The 14,088-nt window shown below is 49.6% G+C and overlaps 1 protein-coding gene across 17 annotated transcripts in view; it reads right to left on the bottom strand.

Annotated features, from left to right (window-relative positions):
• NFASC (neurofascin) overlaps positions 1-11,523 on the bottom strand; it is a 178,454-nt gene extending 166,931 nt beyond the window's left edge. For all 17 annotated transcript variants that reach the window (XM_059145864.1, XM_059145870.1, XM_059145875.1 and 14 more), the window contains exon 1: positions 11,377-11,523. In XM_059145864.1, the coding sequence (XP_059001847.1) occupies positions 11,377-11,483 (107 nt within the window). In that variant the 5' untranslated portion in view covers positions 11,484-11,523. The remainder of the gene's footprint in view (positions 1-11,376) is intronic.
• Between the last annotated feature and the right edge of the window lie 2,565 nt (positions 11,524-14,088).

Genomic DNA, 14,088 nt, shown 5'->3' with positions numbered 1-14,088 from the left:
ACTTGGGATAGAGAGCTGTCCTACTTTGGGCAAGCAGGTTCCCATCCAGAGCCCCCATTTTCTCAGTGTAATCAGGATCATGATACCTCACCCAAGGGTTGTGATAAAGCCCTGGACACAGAGTAGGCGACCCGTGAGTGGTACCTCCCTAAGCCCCCCTGGTCTTCTGTAGACCGAGGCACACGTGGTGGGGCCTGGGAGGGTCCTTTAGAACAAGAGCTTGCAACAATACCTGTGGCTTCATCCCACCACTTTGAAAATGAATTCTTTTTTTTTTTTAAAGATTTTATTTATTTATCAGAGAGAGAGAGGGGAAGAGAGAGAGCACAGGCAGACAGAACGGCAGGCAGAGGCAGAGGGAGAAGCAGGCTCCCCGCTGAGCAAGGAGCCCGACGAGGGACTCGATCCCAGGACACTGGGATCATGACCTGAGCCGAAGACAGCTGCTTAACCAACTGAGCCACCCAGGTGTCCCTGAAAATGAATTCTTACACAATCTCGTCTGCATAACACCTGCATTTCCAGACCCCCTTTTCCAACATTATTTTCTACTTAAATAGCCCCATTAGGTAGGTGTTATTATTCTCATTTTTACAACTGAGAAAAGTAAAACTAAGGAATGTTAAATAACTTGCCCTACTCATCTTAGACTCCCCCATCCCTCCGGTCCTCAGCTCCTCGATCCAGAGCCCGCTCTGCCACCCCACACCGGCATCATCATCCCTTCAATATAGACTTCCTGAAAGTTTCCTAAGTTCCAGGCATGGTTCTAGGTACTGGATGCCCTCTCTGACTTGTCATCCCAAGAGTAGCACTGTCCTGCTCTAAGCCAGCCGTTCTTCGATCCCTCGTGGCTGATGGTACATGCAAGGGAGCGGTGGCCAGAGTGATAGACGGGGACACATCATTCTGTTACCAGCTGAGCTGACTGAGGATGACTGTAGGGCATGACTGGTAATCTGCTATAAGACGTTCTGTGCCCTGTCTCTTGGGGTAAGGAAGGCACAGTCAGGTGGAAAGCATATCAGAGGAAAGAGAAAGACCATCCAGATGGCCAGTGGTTCTAAGCCAAGGCTGAGATATATACATATACATATACATATACATATACATATACATATACATATACATTCTGATATATACATATCAGAATCATGGAGGGGGCTTTTCAAACATTCTGGTGCCTGGACCCAACTCTCAGAGATTATGTTATTGGGCTGTAGAGTGGGTCCCAGCGTCTGCATATTTTGAAATCTCCCCACGTGAGACTAGCATGTTTCCAGGTTGACAACCCACAAACAGGGCCTTGCCTGTTTGCTGAGTATGGTCTGCCGACCAGCAGTACTGGCAACCCCTGGGAGCTGGTAAGGAATGCAGAAACTCAGGCCCAACCAGACCTCATCATTCTGCCTGTGCACTTTAACAAGGTCCCAGGTGACTTGTGTGCCCACAGAAGGTGGGAAAGGGCAGGCTCCTTCCTGTGAGTCAACCAGAGAAGTCCCCCACCCTAGGCCCAGCTGGGAGACACAGCCCACCTGCTCCCCATCAGGCAGCGCACACTCCATGAGGGTAAAGCAGGGGAGCTCAGGTGACTGTCGGGAGCCACGCCACCAAGCTCTGCCTTTCCTGTCTCTCTCAGAGCTGCCTGACCCCGCATCACGGAGCTCCGTGTACAAGAGCTGCTGGGATCCCAACAAAACCCTTCTGTGCTGGAAGGAATTTCAAGAGCTAGACCCTGTCACCATTTCAGTGACCAGAAGAAAAGGAGTGTCTTTCTCTTCCACACAGCCCTCTCTCCCTTCCCGAGTACTCTTTAAGGAAGAGGCCAGCTCAGGACAGCCCCGCCTAAGCCCAACCCCAGTGAGACATCGAGCTGCCTGACCAGCCATAAAGGCAGCACTGTCCTTGGAGGCAAGGAGGTGGCTGGTACCAGCTACGCCTCATGAAGAAGGGAATCCTCGAGGAGAGAAGGCCAGACAGAGACACACACAAAATCTTGCCCCTGCTGGCATCCTGCAACCCACTCGCAGATCTGCATCCCTGCTACCACTCTGTCTTTGTTTCTGTCTATCAGTCATGTGTGTGTGTTGTTTTCACACGTGCCTGCCTTTGCTCTCTCATTAGACTGAGAGCAGCCATCCCGGCTCCTCCTTTGTCACTGCCCACAGTACCAAGTACAGAGACTTACGCCCAGCAGGGGCTCAATAAATATTATTTGTATTCATGTGCACACATTTTCTAGGAGCCAAACCCATAGCTCCAGGCTAACAAAGAGAGCTACTCACTAGCAGGCGTTCATTAAGGATTACTATCAGCACACTGAGATTCTACGGAAGAAAACTGTAAGGCACATCTTCAAAAAGCATGCAGTCTGGTTTAGGAAATCAGATTTATATGTGCCAAACCTAATACCAGAGACCCACGGAAATCGAGCACATTTATGATAAGGTTAGGCACGCCTATGTACACTGCATATGCCAACACAATGGAAATTTTGTACTCCGGTCTTTTGACAGGTTATTATTACTTACTTACAGAGTGGCTTTAAAAAAAAAAAAAAAAAAGATTTTATTTATTTGACAGAGAGAGATAGCACAAGCAGGGGGAGCTGCAGAAGGAGAGGAGAAGCAGATTCCCCACTGAGCAGGGAGCCCGATGTGGGGCTTGATCCCAGGACCCTGGGATCATGACCTGAGTCAAAGGCAGATGCTTAATGGACTGAGCCACCCAGATGCCCCCTGGAGAGGTTTTAGACACTCTGAAATGTTGAGTAGAGGGAGTGCATTTTCACAATGAAAGAAGAAATGGGCTGAGACTCTCATGTAAATACAGACTCTAAGGCAAAATTTACTAGGCTACAAATTGGGTCATTTTAGCATGCAAATGTGCACACACATGGTCTCGCCTTAAAAGGGCCATTTACTAGTTCCCCCAATCCACACTTTTGCTTTCATTACAAGGACTGCAAAGTCAGATGGGGTAAACTAGGCTGATGCCAGAAAGCCCACGCATTTCCTAGTCCTAGCCAGAATTGTTTTCTAGATCCCTTTGGGTTGCTCTAAACATTCTCTGGCTTTACCTTCTAACCTGGCATCATTGGGGAGGAAAATCTTTCAGAGGCAGGTCAGCACCCTGGACAGCAGCAAGCTCCCTCCCTAAGCCCGCGAGAGAAAGTTCCAGCATTCCGGTTTGCCCAACGCCCTTTCAGAAGGAACTAACTCTCAAACACCATCCCAGACACAGAGCAAGCTCAATCAAGAAGCTTCAAATGCTCCTCACCAACTACTCAATCAAGGTCGGGATTCTCCACACTCTGGCCCCAGCCAGTCCCTTCAGCTATACCTCCCACTGCTCTAGTCTGGCCAGTACAATGCCTGAACACAGCTTCCCTCCTGTGAACCTTTGCTTATGTTCCTGTATCCCACCAGAAAGGTCCATTTCCTCCATCTACTCAAACCCAACCCATCCCTAGGCCCAAACCAGCCTCTGCTTCTCTTCAAAACCTTCCCAAAGGACTTTAGTCTACATGAATTTCCTCTCTTCTCTGATATCCCAAAGCATTATTGGTTTAGATAATGCTTTAGGGAACTTAATTACTTATCCTATGCACAATTACTAGGTTTATCTGTAATTTTTAAAGTTCCCAGTGGTCCAGTATGTGAAGAACTACCTCTGCCAGCAACTAGCCGTGCAGCCACGAGCAGAGTATGTAGCCCTTTTGAGTCTGTTTCTTGGTCGGTCAAATAATGATCTTGGATTAGACCATCTCTAACATTCTCTGAGATTAAAGATGCTCTCAAAACAAGAAGCCACCTAGAAGTGTGCCATGCAAATAGAGCCTTTGAAGACTGACTGTAGGTGCAACAAATATTATATATATTTTATAATATATTAAAAAAAAAAACCCACAAGGCATAGCCCAGGGCTTGGGTCAGCCAGAGAACTCTGGTTTAGTTCCCAACGTGAGTCCCAAAGCCTTCAATTCCACTCAGTGTGTGCTGATGATCAGAAAGAGATCTAGTTTCTGTCCTGTCCTTGTCTACGTCAGCATAGGAAAATCGCCTGTGGCCTCAAAGGCATTTTCCTTCATAAAGAACATGTCACCACCAACGTGTGGAAAAATACCACACAATGGACATTATAACAGTGTCTCCAATATAAACACACACGTACAGGCCAACCAACAGCTGGCAGCGGTGTTAACTTCACCACTAATGATGCATAAGCCCAGACAGACTATGGCAAATAACAAAAGGCATCATCTTTGGTGATGCCCCCAAATAAAACATTGGCTAATCTCACAGGTAGAAGTTCCAGAGGGGAAGGAGAACTGACTTAAAATTTCAGCTCAGTGTTGTACTTCCTGTCAAAAATCCTAGTTATAATTCTTCCTTGTGTTTGAAATCCTATTCTCAAAGCATTCAGTTTATGAATCCACAGGCACAATAAGATATAGGGATGACTTTTCCTCCCTCGTACCTGGAGAAATTAAGGCTCACAAATGTTCAACAACTGTTGTGTTGCAAATAAAGATCTGAACAGAATCAGGATCCAGTTGGACTAATTCCACTAACATAGGCAACATGTACCCCCCCAAGCACAAACACACATGAACATACACACACTCTGAGAAGTCTTAGTAATATAAAGAGACAAGTTACGAAACTCACTGACCCTGGAACTGGAAGATTCCACGGAATACTTGCAAAAGATGCTACTGCCAAAGGAAATTGGCCAGCATCAATAAAGAAGGAGGGAACTCTCACCGGGAAAAGTCCTTGGAATTGCTCTGCCAGCCATTCACTTGCATCCCAGAAAATCACAAGATCAGAGAACAAAACTTAGCATCTGGTCAATCCACCCCCACTGGCCTAAACTAGATCCAGGACAGTGAGCTCAGCACAAAAACCATCCTCTTTTAGGCACTCCCCCAAGCTGGTCATGCTAAGTTTCCAGAAAAGGAAAGCACAGAGAAGACTCCAGCACAATAAGGTTAGAAGAGCAAAGACTCCAGCACCCTGGGTCCTCTACAATTACATCTCAATAAACCGTCCCCAACACATTCCCTCACTACTGAATTACACGCACCCAACCATACCATTTATTCATTCCGAAGATCTGCACATTCCTACTCTTACTCCAAGAGTTCTGATTATTAAGTCTTCAAGTTTTGCTATCTCAAGACCTCAAGTACTTCCTCTCGCAAGAAGCTTTTCCAGATCACCTAAGCCTAACATAATCTCCTGCCAATCTTCGAGCATTTACTGTCTGGAATTAACAAATGTTTCTTACATATGAACACATATCTTCATTTCTCTTTAGGGAGGAGACGGGGTCTCATGAGCCTCCAGAAGATGGTGCCGGACCCCTTGTGCACACAGCAGGTGCTCAACAAATACTGGGTGATGATGATGACAACGAAAGGACCTTCTCAGAGGTGTAGCTCCCACTGAAGGGCAGAACTAGGTATAAAGCTCCGTGCACCTGGGGCTGGGTGGGGTGGGCGGAAACAGCCCAAAAGAGAACCCACAAGTCAACAGCCGCTCACACAGCCTTCTTCCAAGTCTGGGTGCTGGGGGCTTTCCTCATTCTAGGACTGAGTGGGAAATCCTCCCTTCCTACCCCTGAGCCGCTGATCCCAGGCTGTTTATCTCGTTAACTCTGTTGATTGTGATCCTGGTAAGAGGTTCTGAAGCCCTCCAAGCCCCTCTCTAATTAAATTCATTAGAACAGATTGGGGCTTTCTTTCAGCATCTCAGAAAAATTAACAACACGATTAGCATCATAATGACAGGGAGAGGGGCTGCCAGGGAGGCCTTTCAGGAGGGGCTGGCCCAGCTTGGGAGGGGATGAGTGAGGAGGAGCAGGTGAAGGAGGAGAAAGCAGCTGCCTGAGCATCTGCTTCCCAGAGAAGGGAGTGGCAGGAGAGAGGCAGGATGACAACGGCCCCAGGAGATGAGCCCACCGCACCGCAGGCGCTCTAACTTTATCAAGGCATGACCTTTGGGAGAAGAAGGTCAGGACAAGAAATTAATCAATGACATATTCCAGAGACATGAGCTTCTAGGACAAGAGACTTGCAGCAATCTTCTGCTTTTACAAACAGAAACACATTTAAGCTCTGTTCAGGATAGAGCCGGAAGTAAAAGAGAAGCCCCTCCTGCTTTTCAGGGTGATGTCCTTTTCCTATAAGACTTCACCACAAGGACCTGGGGAGAGCAGGCTAGATGAGGGAGGTCACTTCTTTCCCAGGGAACCCGCACCCATCAGGTTTTAATTGGTGGGTTACACCTGGTGGGTTCCCTCATCTAGGATAATCTCCTCTTCCACCAAGTCAAGGGATTCTGCAGGCCTCAGCCCCACTCTCACCTCCTCTGTGAAGAGCCACTGACATTTGGTGAGTACTTATTACCAGCCAGGTGCCCTGCTAGGGCCTTCACTGCCTTCTCACATTTAATCCTTAGAACAGCCCTGCAAGGTTCATATTAACATCTCCACGTTACAGATGGGCAAGCTGCAGCTCCTTGGAAGAACCAAGGTTTGAATGTAAGTCTGACCTCAAAGGCTGAGTTGTTTCTACTACGCCTGTCACCTCCCTGACTCTAACAGTCATATGGAGGGATCACTCTTGAAGTTCTACTCTCCAGGGTCTGAAGACTTAATTGCATACTGTCTTAGATGATTCCTAAGAGTTGTCGTATATTTCCATGTATTTCCCCCATTTGAAAGTTTCTGTATCCTGCAGAAGGACATAGGAGGTACTCAAAGATGTATGATAACTGGGCCTTTCTAATAGATTTTCCTAGACAGCCTTGGGCTAAAACATCCCAGGTTTTTATTTTTACTCTCCAGTAATATATAGGAGAGGCATATGAGCTTTGATGGCAAATACACACAGGTTTAAATTCTAGCTCTACAACTTACCTGTTCTTCAATCGTAAATAACCACCTTTCTGACTCTGCTTCCTTATCTATAAAACCAGAATCCTAGCAATACTTCTTTTTTTTTTTTAGGGTTTACCCTTATGAAGATTACATGAAGTGATGCATACAAGCACAGAGTAGAGTGCCCAGCACACAGCAAACCTAGAATGATGACTATGATAGTATGACACTTATTTTTCTTGGCCTGCCTCGAGGTCTAAGGAAAGGAGGGTGGCTCAGGAGTTCTCCAGTTGGCTGGCACAACCTGACTGGTGCTGCTGGTCAGCAGAGCTTCGGAAGTGCCTACTCAAGCACCCAGCACGGCCATTAACTCCCAGAGCCCTCCCCTGTAAGCCCAAGGACCAGGCCGGATGCATCCAACCTCTGCCCTTGCAGTTAGGTGTGGGCTCTAGCTGGGCATTTTGAGTAAATGCTCCAAAGTTTGATATCGAGCTGCTCTGGCCAAAACAGGGTGTATCTCAACTGTGGAAGACAATCCTACCGTGTCTACCATGACCCCTCAGCCATGCTCCTACAATGCCAAGAACTCATCCAGCCCCTGCTAGAGCATTTCTTGTACTGAATTTTCCTTTGTTTTTGTTTCTGTCTCTCCAACTCACTCAGACCCCAGTCCCTAGCACAATTCCTTGGATATATTCAAAGACTCAGGACACACTAATGAAACGAGCTAAATTTAGTGTGTGGGGAAGAAGGGGCCTCCTCAGACAGATAAGACTGAGGGTCTCCATCCTCACGTTCTTTCCCAGTTCAACTGTGGATGTGCCCGGTGTCCTGTGCTCAAGGGAATAACTTCAAGGGGAGGCCCTCCCCCACCTGGACTTCTCTGATGAATCCCACCTGGTTCTGACCTCCCCAGGACACCAAGACCCTTCCCCACCTACCAGAGCTTGGGATTTTCCTCCTTATCTTGTTTCTGAGCACATACCTCGGCGTATACTTGCTACTTCCCATCAGATAGTTAGCTCCTGGGACAGCAGACTGGGCTTCTTTTCCTCTGACTCCCTGTAACATTCTAAGCATACCCAGACCACAGTTTGCCCCTAAAATACAAGGGCTTAGGAGATGGTAATGGGAGAGTTGAGTAGCCTTGAACTTGCCCCAGAGTTCCCTCTGGGTGCCCTCCCCCCATGGGCTAAAGCAGCACCCACTGAGGTTCAGCTGTCCTAGCTCTTCCCCCTAAAGCCAGGGATCTGGTAATATCTTACAGCTCACCTCCTCTTCTATCCTTTTCCTTAGTCGACTTTAGGGCCAGACTGGACCTGCCCTTCTGGACAGACTCACCCAGTCATCTTCATGGTTCTGGAAGCGAGGGGGCTGATACCACTGGAATGGAGGACCCGCCTCTCTACATCCTTGTCCAGATGTTCTCGCTCAAGCTTATCTGCGGTACTTGTCTGTTTACTTGTCTCTCTTCTCCGGGACACTGGGAGCTCTGAGAGACCAGACGCTGTCTCAGTTTTCATCTCTACAAGCCCCACACGGAGCAGGGCAGCAACTGCAGGCTTCATTTGTATTTGCTAAATAAATAAGTACGGAGCCCGGCCTTAAGCCGGTTGGCCTTGCCCCCAACCCCCGCTCCCCCACACCCCCGTCCTCCAGGCCCAACAGACTGAAGACTAAACTACTCTGTCTCCCCCCTCAACTTTCTGGTGTCCTAAGGATTTCTTTTTTGTAAAGACTAAGTGATGAGCCTCACATGCCAGCTCTCTGATGGGCTTAGAGGACAGTGGTGCCAAGGGAAGGGAACAAGATGCAAGAACAGAGTGATGGGAGCCTTCGAATTCTGTCCCTCGGTCACTGCAGAAAAGGGACCTTCCTCTGTACCTCCTCCTCAGATAGCCAAGCCAGAACTCCCCCCACCCCGGAGAACAGCCACCTCCTCAATGTGCCCCGAAAGCAGCAGCCCCGGAAGCCAGTCGGCTTCAGCCCACAGGGAGCCCGCTGCATGTGGCTCCAGCTCTCGGGAGAGCCCACTCCTCTTTCTCTGTGCCTTGATTTATCTCTGCGAAGCCTCTGTGATGCTAACCTAGGGATCTGGGATAACAGTCATTGCACAAAAGCAGCAAATACGTACCTTGTTATCAGAATCCCCCACATAACCTCAGCCCCAATCAAGCATTTCAACGTCAGAACCTTAATCCAATCAGCTCTCCCGGAGAGCTCCAGGTGTTGCCTCCTCCCCCGGCCAGGAAAGGCCTGGGGAAGCTTCCTGCCCCACCCCCTATGACGGGAGGGGGCGCAGAAAGGTTACAAAGTGGTGGGCAGCCAGCCCCCTAGACGCATGCCCCTCCCCCTTGCCAGGCAGTGCCTAAGTCCCCTTTAGGGTTGTAGCACAGGAGCTGGAGTCCAAACACTGGGATTTTTAAAGAGAGGGACCCTTACGGAGATGGGACAGAACCCATCAGCAATGTGCTATTCACTCCCAATTTAAGCCCTGGGGATTTAGCTGAAGTCCCAAGACAGGAACTGGGCTACCATCCCCTGTCCGAGGGAGCAAACACAATTTGTGGGGTTAAATGTGAATGAGTCTCTTTCCTCATTTGTGCTATTCTCATTCTTTATCTACACACACACACACACACACACACACACACACTTTCAGCTGAATCCAAAGGGGAAGATATTAATCCCTCAGAAGTGCAACTCAAAAAAACAAAAAAGGAAGAAAAGAAAACCCAGCAGTTTTCTCAACACACACACAAAGAAGGGCCAACTCCGTCAACACAAAAGATTAGAATGACACTCCCCCTCCCCAATTTCGTCCAATTCCTCCTGTATCGCAATTCCACCAGATCCAACCATCCCCAAACCAGAGCGGAGGACAGGTTTCTGCCTTCCCTCTTCTCCCTGTTCCCCACTCCCACAGCTGGTATGGCCCCTGTCCTCCAGAGCCTCCACTCACCACACACATTTTCCCCGGGCTTCTCCTATTTATGTCTCAAGTTCGGTGGGTTCTGAACCTGCTGGTCTCTGGCCCCATACAAACAATTCAACTCCTGCCCAACCATGTCTCAAAGGCCTGCAGTCTGCCGTCGCTGGAGCTTTGATTGGGCCCCAGCAGGGCTCATCATGGTTCCAAGGGTAGCTACACCAGGCCCTCATCCCAGGCAGACAGACAGGCTGGAAAGGGGCACTGTCATCTATTCCTCCAGACTGGGGGAGGAGGCATCTCTGCCCAACACACACACACACACACACACACACACACACAGCCTGCTGCCAAATGCCAAGAAAGGAATCAGGAGCAGAACCTGGCTTGAGGCAGGAGAGGGGCTGCTGTGGGGACCAGAGTCTAAGTGATTCAGCAGTCTGCCCTCTCTCCAGCCCAGCCCATGGGCCACACTCATGGCAGCTGTGCCAACTTGGAGACTGAAGAAGAATTGTCTCTAAAATCCAAAATTCTCCAACCTTCCAGCGGGGCTCCACATCCAGGCCTTTGCATCCCAGAGCTCAGAACAAGACCAGTAAGCGGTCCTCAGCCATTCCCTTGGACCTTGCCTCTTGCCCAATCTAGTTCCCCTATGCTTAGCACTCCCTCCCACAGTCCATCTAGGAAACCAACCTGAACCAGGGAAGGCTGAGGAACACAAGAGGCCGACTATCCCCCAGCATCCTTCACCTCCAAGCCATGAATTGGATCAAACATGAAGAAAGAGGTTATAAGTGGATTCCGCAACCGTGACTACATCAGGCCTTCAGAGCCCTAGGCCTCCCCAAGCAGGGAAGGAGGGCCCCGTGTCAGGTGATGGGGGCTCAGTACAAGCCTTGTGGATACACAGAGCACCAGGAAGGGCAAATGGGAAAGGTGATGGGGGGCAGGCCAGCTAATAGACATGAAGGGGAAGATGGGGTTCTTGAGAGGGACTATAGTGCAGGAGGAAACCAAGAGGCAGCTGGGAAGCGGCTGGGACAGGGTGTGCAGAGGGACCTGGGGAGGACAGAAACTGAGGGAGCAGATGGAGAGACAGGCACACAGAGTGACGGGATATGAGGTGGGGATGAGGACAGGGGAGGCCAAATTGAGGGGCTGATGTGAGGGATAGGAAGGATGGGGTCATCCGGAGCGGGGTGTGGAGGTAAACAGGTATAGGGCAGCGCTGTGGATGAGGCAGGGACGGAAAGCAAGGAGAAGAGGTCGAGGATGCAGGGAGAGGGAGGGAATGAGGCCAATGAGACAGAAAGGGTGTTGGGGTGGGCAGGGGGGTGAGAGCTGAATGGGGGTGGATGCAGATAGCCACAGAGCAGGATGGATTCGGGGCAGGTGATGGTGTGGAGACGAGAAGGGACGGGGATGTAGTCAGAGGGGGATGGGGACCGGTCGGGGGATGGAGACGGGCAGAAGAGGGCGGCAACAAGGGGGTGTCGCTAGATGGGTTTCCAAGACCCCCGTTCTACCGCACCCCCACCTGTCCGGTATCCGCGCTCGCCTACCTCCGAGGGCGCGGGCTCCGGCCCTGGGCGCAGTCCGTGCTGTCGGTCGCCGGCGCCGCCACTTCCCCCGCGTCCCCTGCAGCGCCTCTCGCCGCCAGCCGCCGCATTAGGGCAGAGACCGGCCCGTGCGCGTCCCCGGCTGGCCGGCGCGGCCCCGCCGTCCTGCGTGCGCGCCCCCGCGCCCCTCCCTTCGCGCGCCGGGCGGGGACCCGGACGGAGAGGTGGGGGCAGGAAGATGCTCCGAGCGCCGCCCCGCCCGGCGCGTCCGGGAGCGGTTCGCTAGGCCTGCGCCGCGGGGAAAACAAAGCTCCTCCCTTCTCTTCTCCCCGACCCGCTCACCGGCATTGGAAAGGAGCGTCCGGGAAGCCCCCGCGGTATCAGGTTTTGCCCTGAAAATGCCCCTCCACCATCAGACTGTGACTTCTTGGGGGCAGAAATGTGTCGAAGCGCTTGTGTTCCCAGGGAGACTTGCTTGCTCCGGGTAGACTCTCCAGGGACGTTTGTTGATTGAAGAATGGTTGGGATCCCGAATTAGGGGTGTCAGAAAGTTGCGATTCCTGCAGGGGCTAGCGTGGTCGTCGTTTAAAAACGGGAGATTCTGTTCTGCCCTCCGGGGACGCAGGCCTGATCCCAAACTTGAGATAGGATGGAAGAAGTCCAGTGACCGGGAGGCCAGAGATCTCAGTGTTAGTCCTGGCCCTGTGACTAAGTCTCTCACAAGGACATGACACTTCCTCAATGTCCTCCTCCAATGAACAGTGAAAAGTTGAGGGCGGGATCTTACAGGTAACTGACAAAATGTTCCCCTCTTCCGTTGGCTGCTTTGAGACCTGCAACCAGAGCTATGGGGTAAGGACTATGTCATGGGAAACAGAGGACCGTCCATAGGGCAAGGGCCTGAAAGCATAGCTGCCCCTGGGCAAAAGTTTCTGCAGGACCCTCATCTACACAAACAATCTGATTTCACTCATGATCTTCTCAGCATCATTCTGGCAGCCTGGCCTCACACAATCCGATGAATGAAATAGTGTACCCTCCTGGAGCCTGGCCTGACCCCAGGCCCTGGGATGGCCCTGTAGCACATTCTTGAGGCTCCTGGGGGTGTCTGGTCAACCCCTTTGGGGAGGGGCAGGAGGGAGTGTACAGGGTTGGAAAATTCTCTGAAGGGGAGAATCTGGAAACTGGGGAGCCCCGTCCGGACGACACTGTCCCCAGGCATTGGAGGGCCTTAGAGAACTCAGAGGAAGGTGCTTCAAAGCACCAGGGCCCCTCAGGCCTGAACCCAGGGCAGGACCCCACTCTCTTCCTTACCAGAAGTGTCCACGTGACTGGCTCAATGGGAGAAAGAAAATAATTTTCCTTTTTAAAAAAATTATTATTTATTTATTTATTTGACTGACAGAGATCACAAGTAGGCAGAGAGAGAGGCAGGCAGAGAGAGAAGCAGGCTCCCTGATGAGCAGAGAACCCAATGTGGGGCTCCATCCCAGACCCTGAGATCATGACCTGTGCCGAAGGCAGAGGCTTAACCCACTGAGCCACCCAGGCGCCCCAATAATTTCCCTTTTTTAAGCACTAAATTCATCCACTGGGTTTCTTGTATATATATCAGCGACTTGCTGTTTATAGCGCTAGGACATAGGTATTTCATAGGCCATACTGCACAGTGGCTTTGCCATTAGCTCTAGAGGCAGCCTGTGGGAGTTCAAATCCTACGTCCACCACATCAGATCTGGGTCAACTTGGGCAATTTACTTATTTTCCTTTTATTTCTTTAGAAAATATAATTAAAGCTACACAAACATAGAGCTGAATCAGAGTCCAATCATTATAGATTTCTTAAAAATACATTTCCCTCATGCTCTTCCTTGCCAGAAGCCATCACTTTCAACTCTTCTGAGCTGTTTCTTCTGAGCTGTTTCTTTTCCTCCCTATTTCTAAATAACGTGCTAAATTGCTACTTCTTGCTTCTGGTTCAGGCATTATCTCTTGATGAGTAGTGAAAACCCTATAAGACACACTCTTTCAGCCCTATCTTCATCTCTCACATAGCTTTCCTGTCCCCCCCCCCCACCTCCCAATTTCGTCATGTCTTGATATTGGTTATATCCAAAGAAGTATTTACTAGGACAACTAAAACCCTATTCACAACTGACCTTTGCTTTTCCTGCAAACGTTCTGGTCTTTTCTGGACTTAATAATTATCATGTTTTGTTTACTTGTTTGTTTACAGTAATTATAATTCAACTCTAAATTCTCCATCAATTGTCTCTATCTGTATGTTCCAAACTATCAGAGATTCTATTAGTTTTATCTCCTTGAAGATTCTCTCTGGAACCTTTTGACGAGTTCCAATCTCTGTTGGTGTCTCTGTAGGCGGGACGTTGCTACTGACCTCGTCAAACTCAGTTTCTTCATCTGTAAAATGGGGATAATTATATTACCTCCTAGAGTTATTGTAAGGATAAGCAAAATAATTCATGTAGTACAATGTTTGTCATATAATAAACACTTAATAAATATTGTCTTATTATTACTCGAGAGGAGAAAACAAACCAGCCCAAGCAATGGTTTAAAGCCCAGATATGTCTGAAGGCGCCTACTTAATTTCACTATTTTAGGGCAGGCCCTAAAAATCTTAGATTTACAATGTTAGAATCTTTCAGTATAGGCAAGTTGAAGAAACACAGGATTTTCCAGGAAAGTCCTGGC

The sequence above is a fragment of the Mustela lutreola genome, chromosome 14 (genome assembly GCF_030435805.1).
Source record: "Mustela lutreola isolate mMusLut2 chromosome 14, mMusLut2.pri, whole genome shotgun sequence".
Lineage (NCBI taxonomy): Eukaryota > Metazoa > Chordata > Mammalia > Carnivora > Mustelidae > Mustela > Mustela lutreola.
The sequence above is the reverse complement of the archived record's forward strand: the minus strand, read 5'-3'. Positions and strand labels throughout refer to the sequence as shown.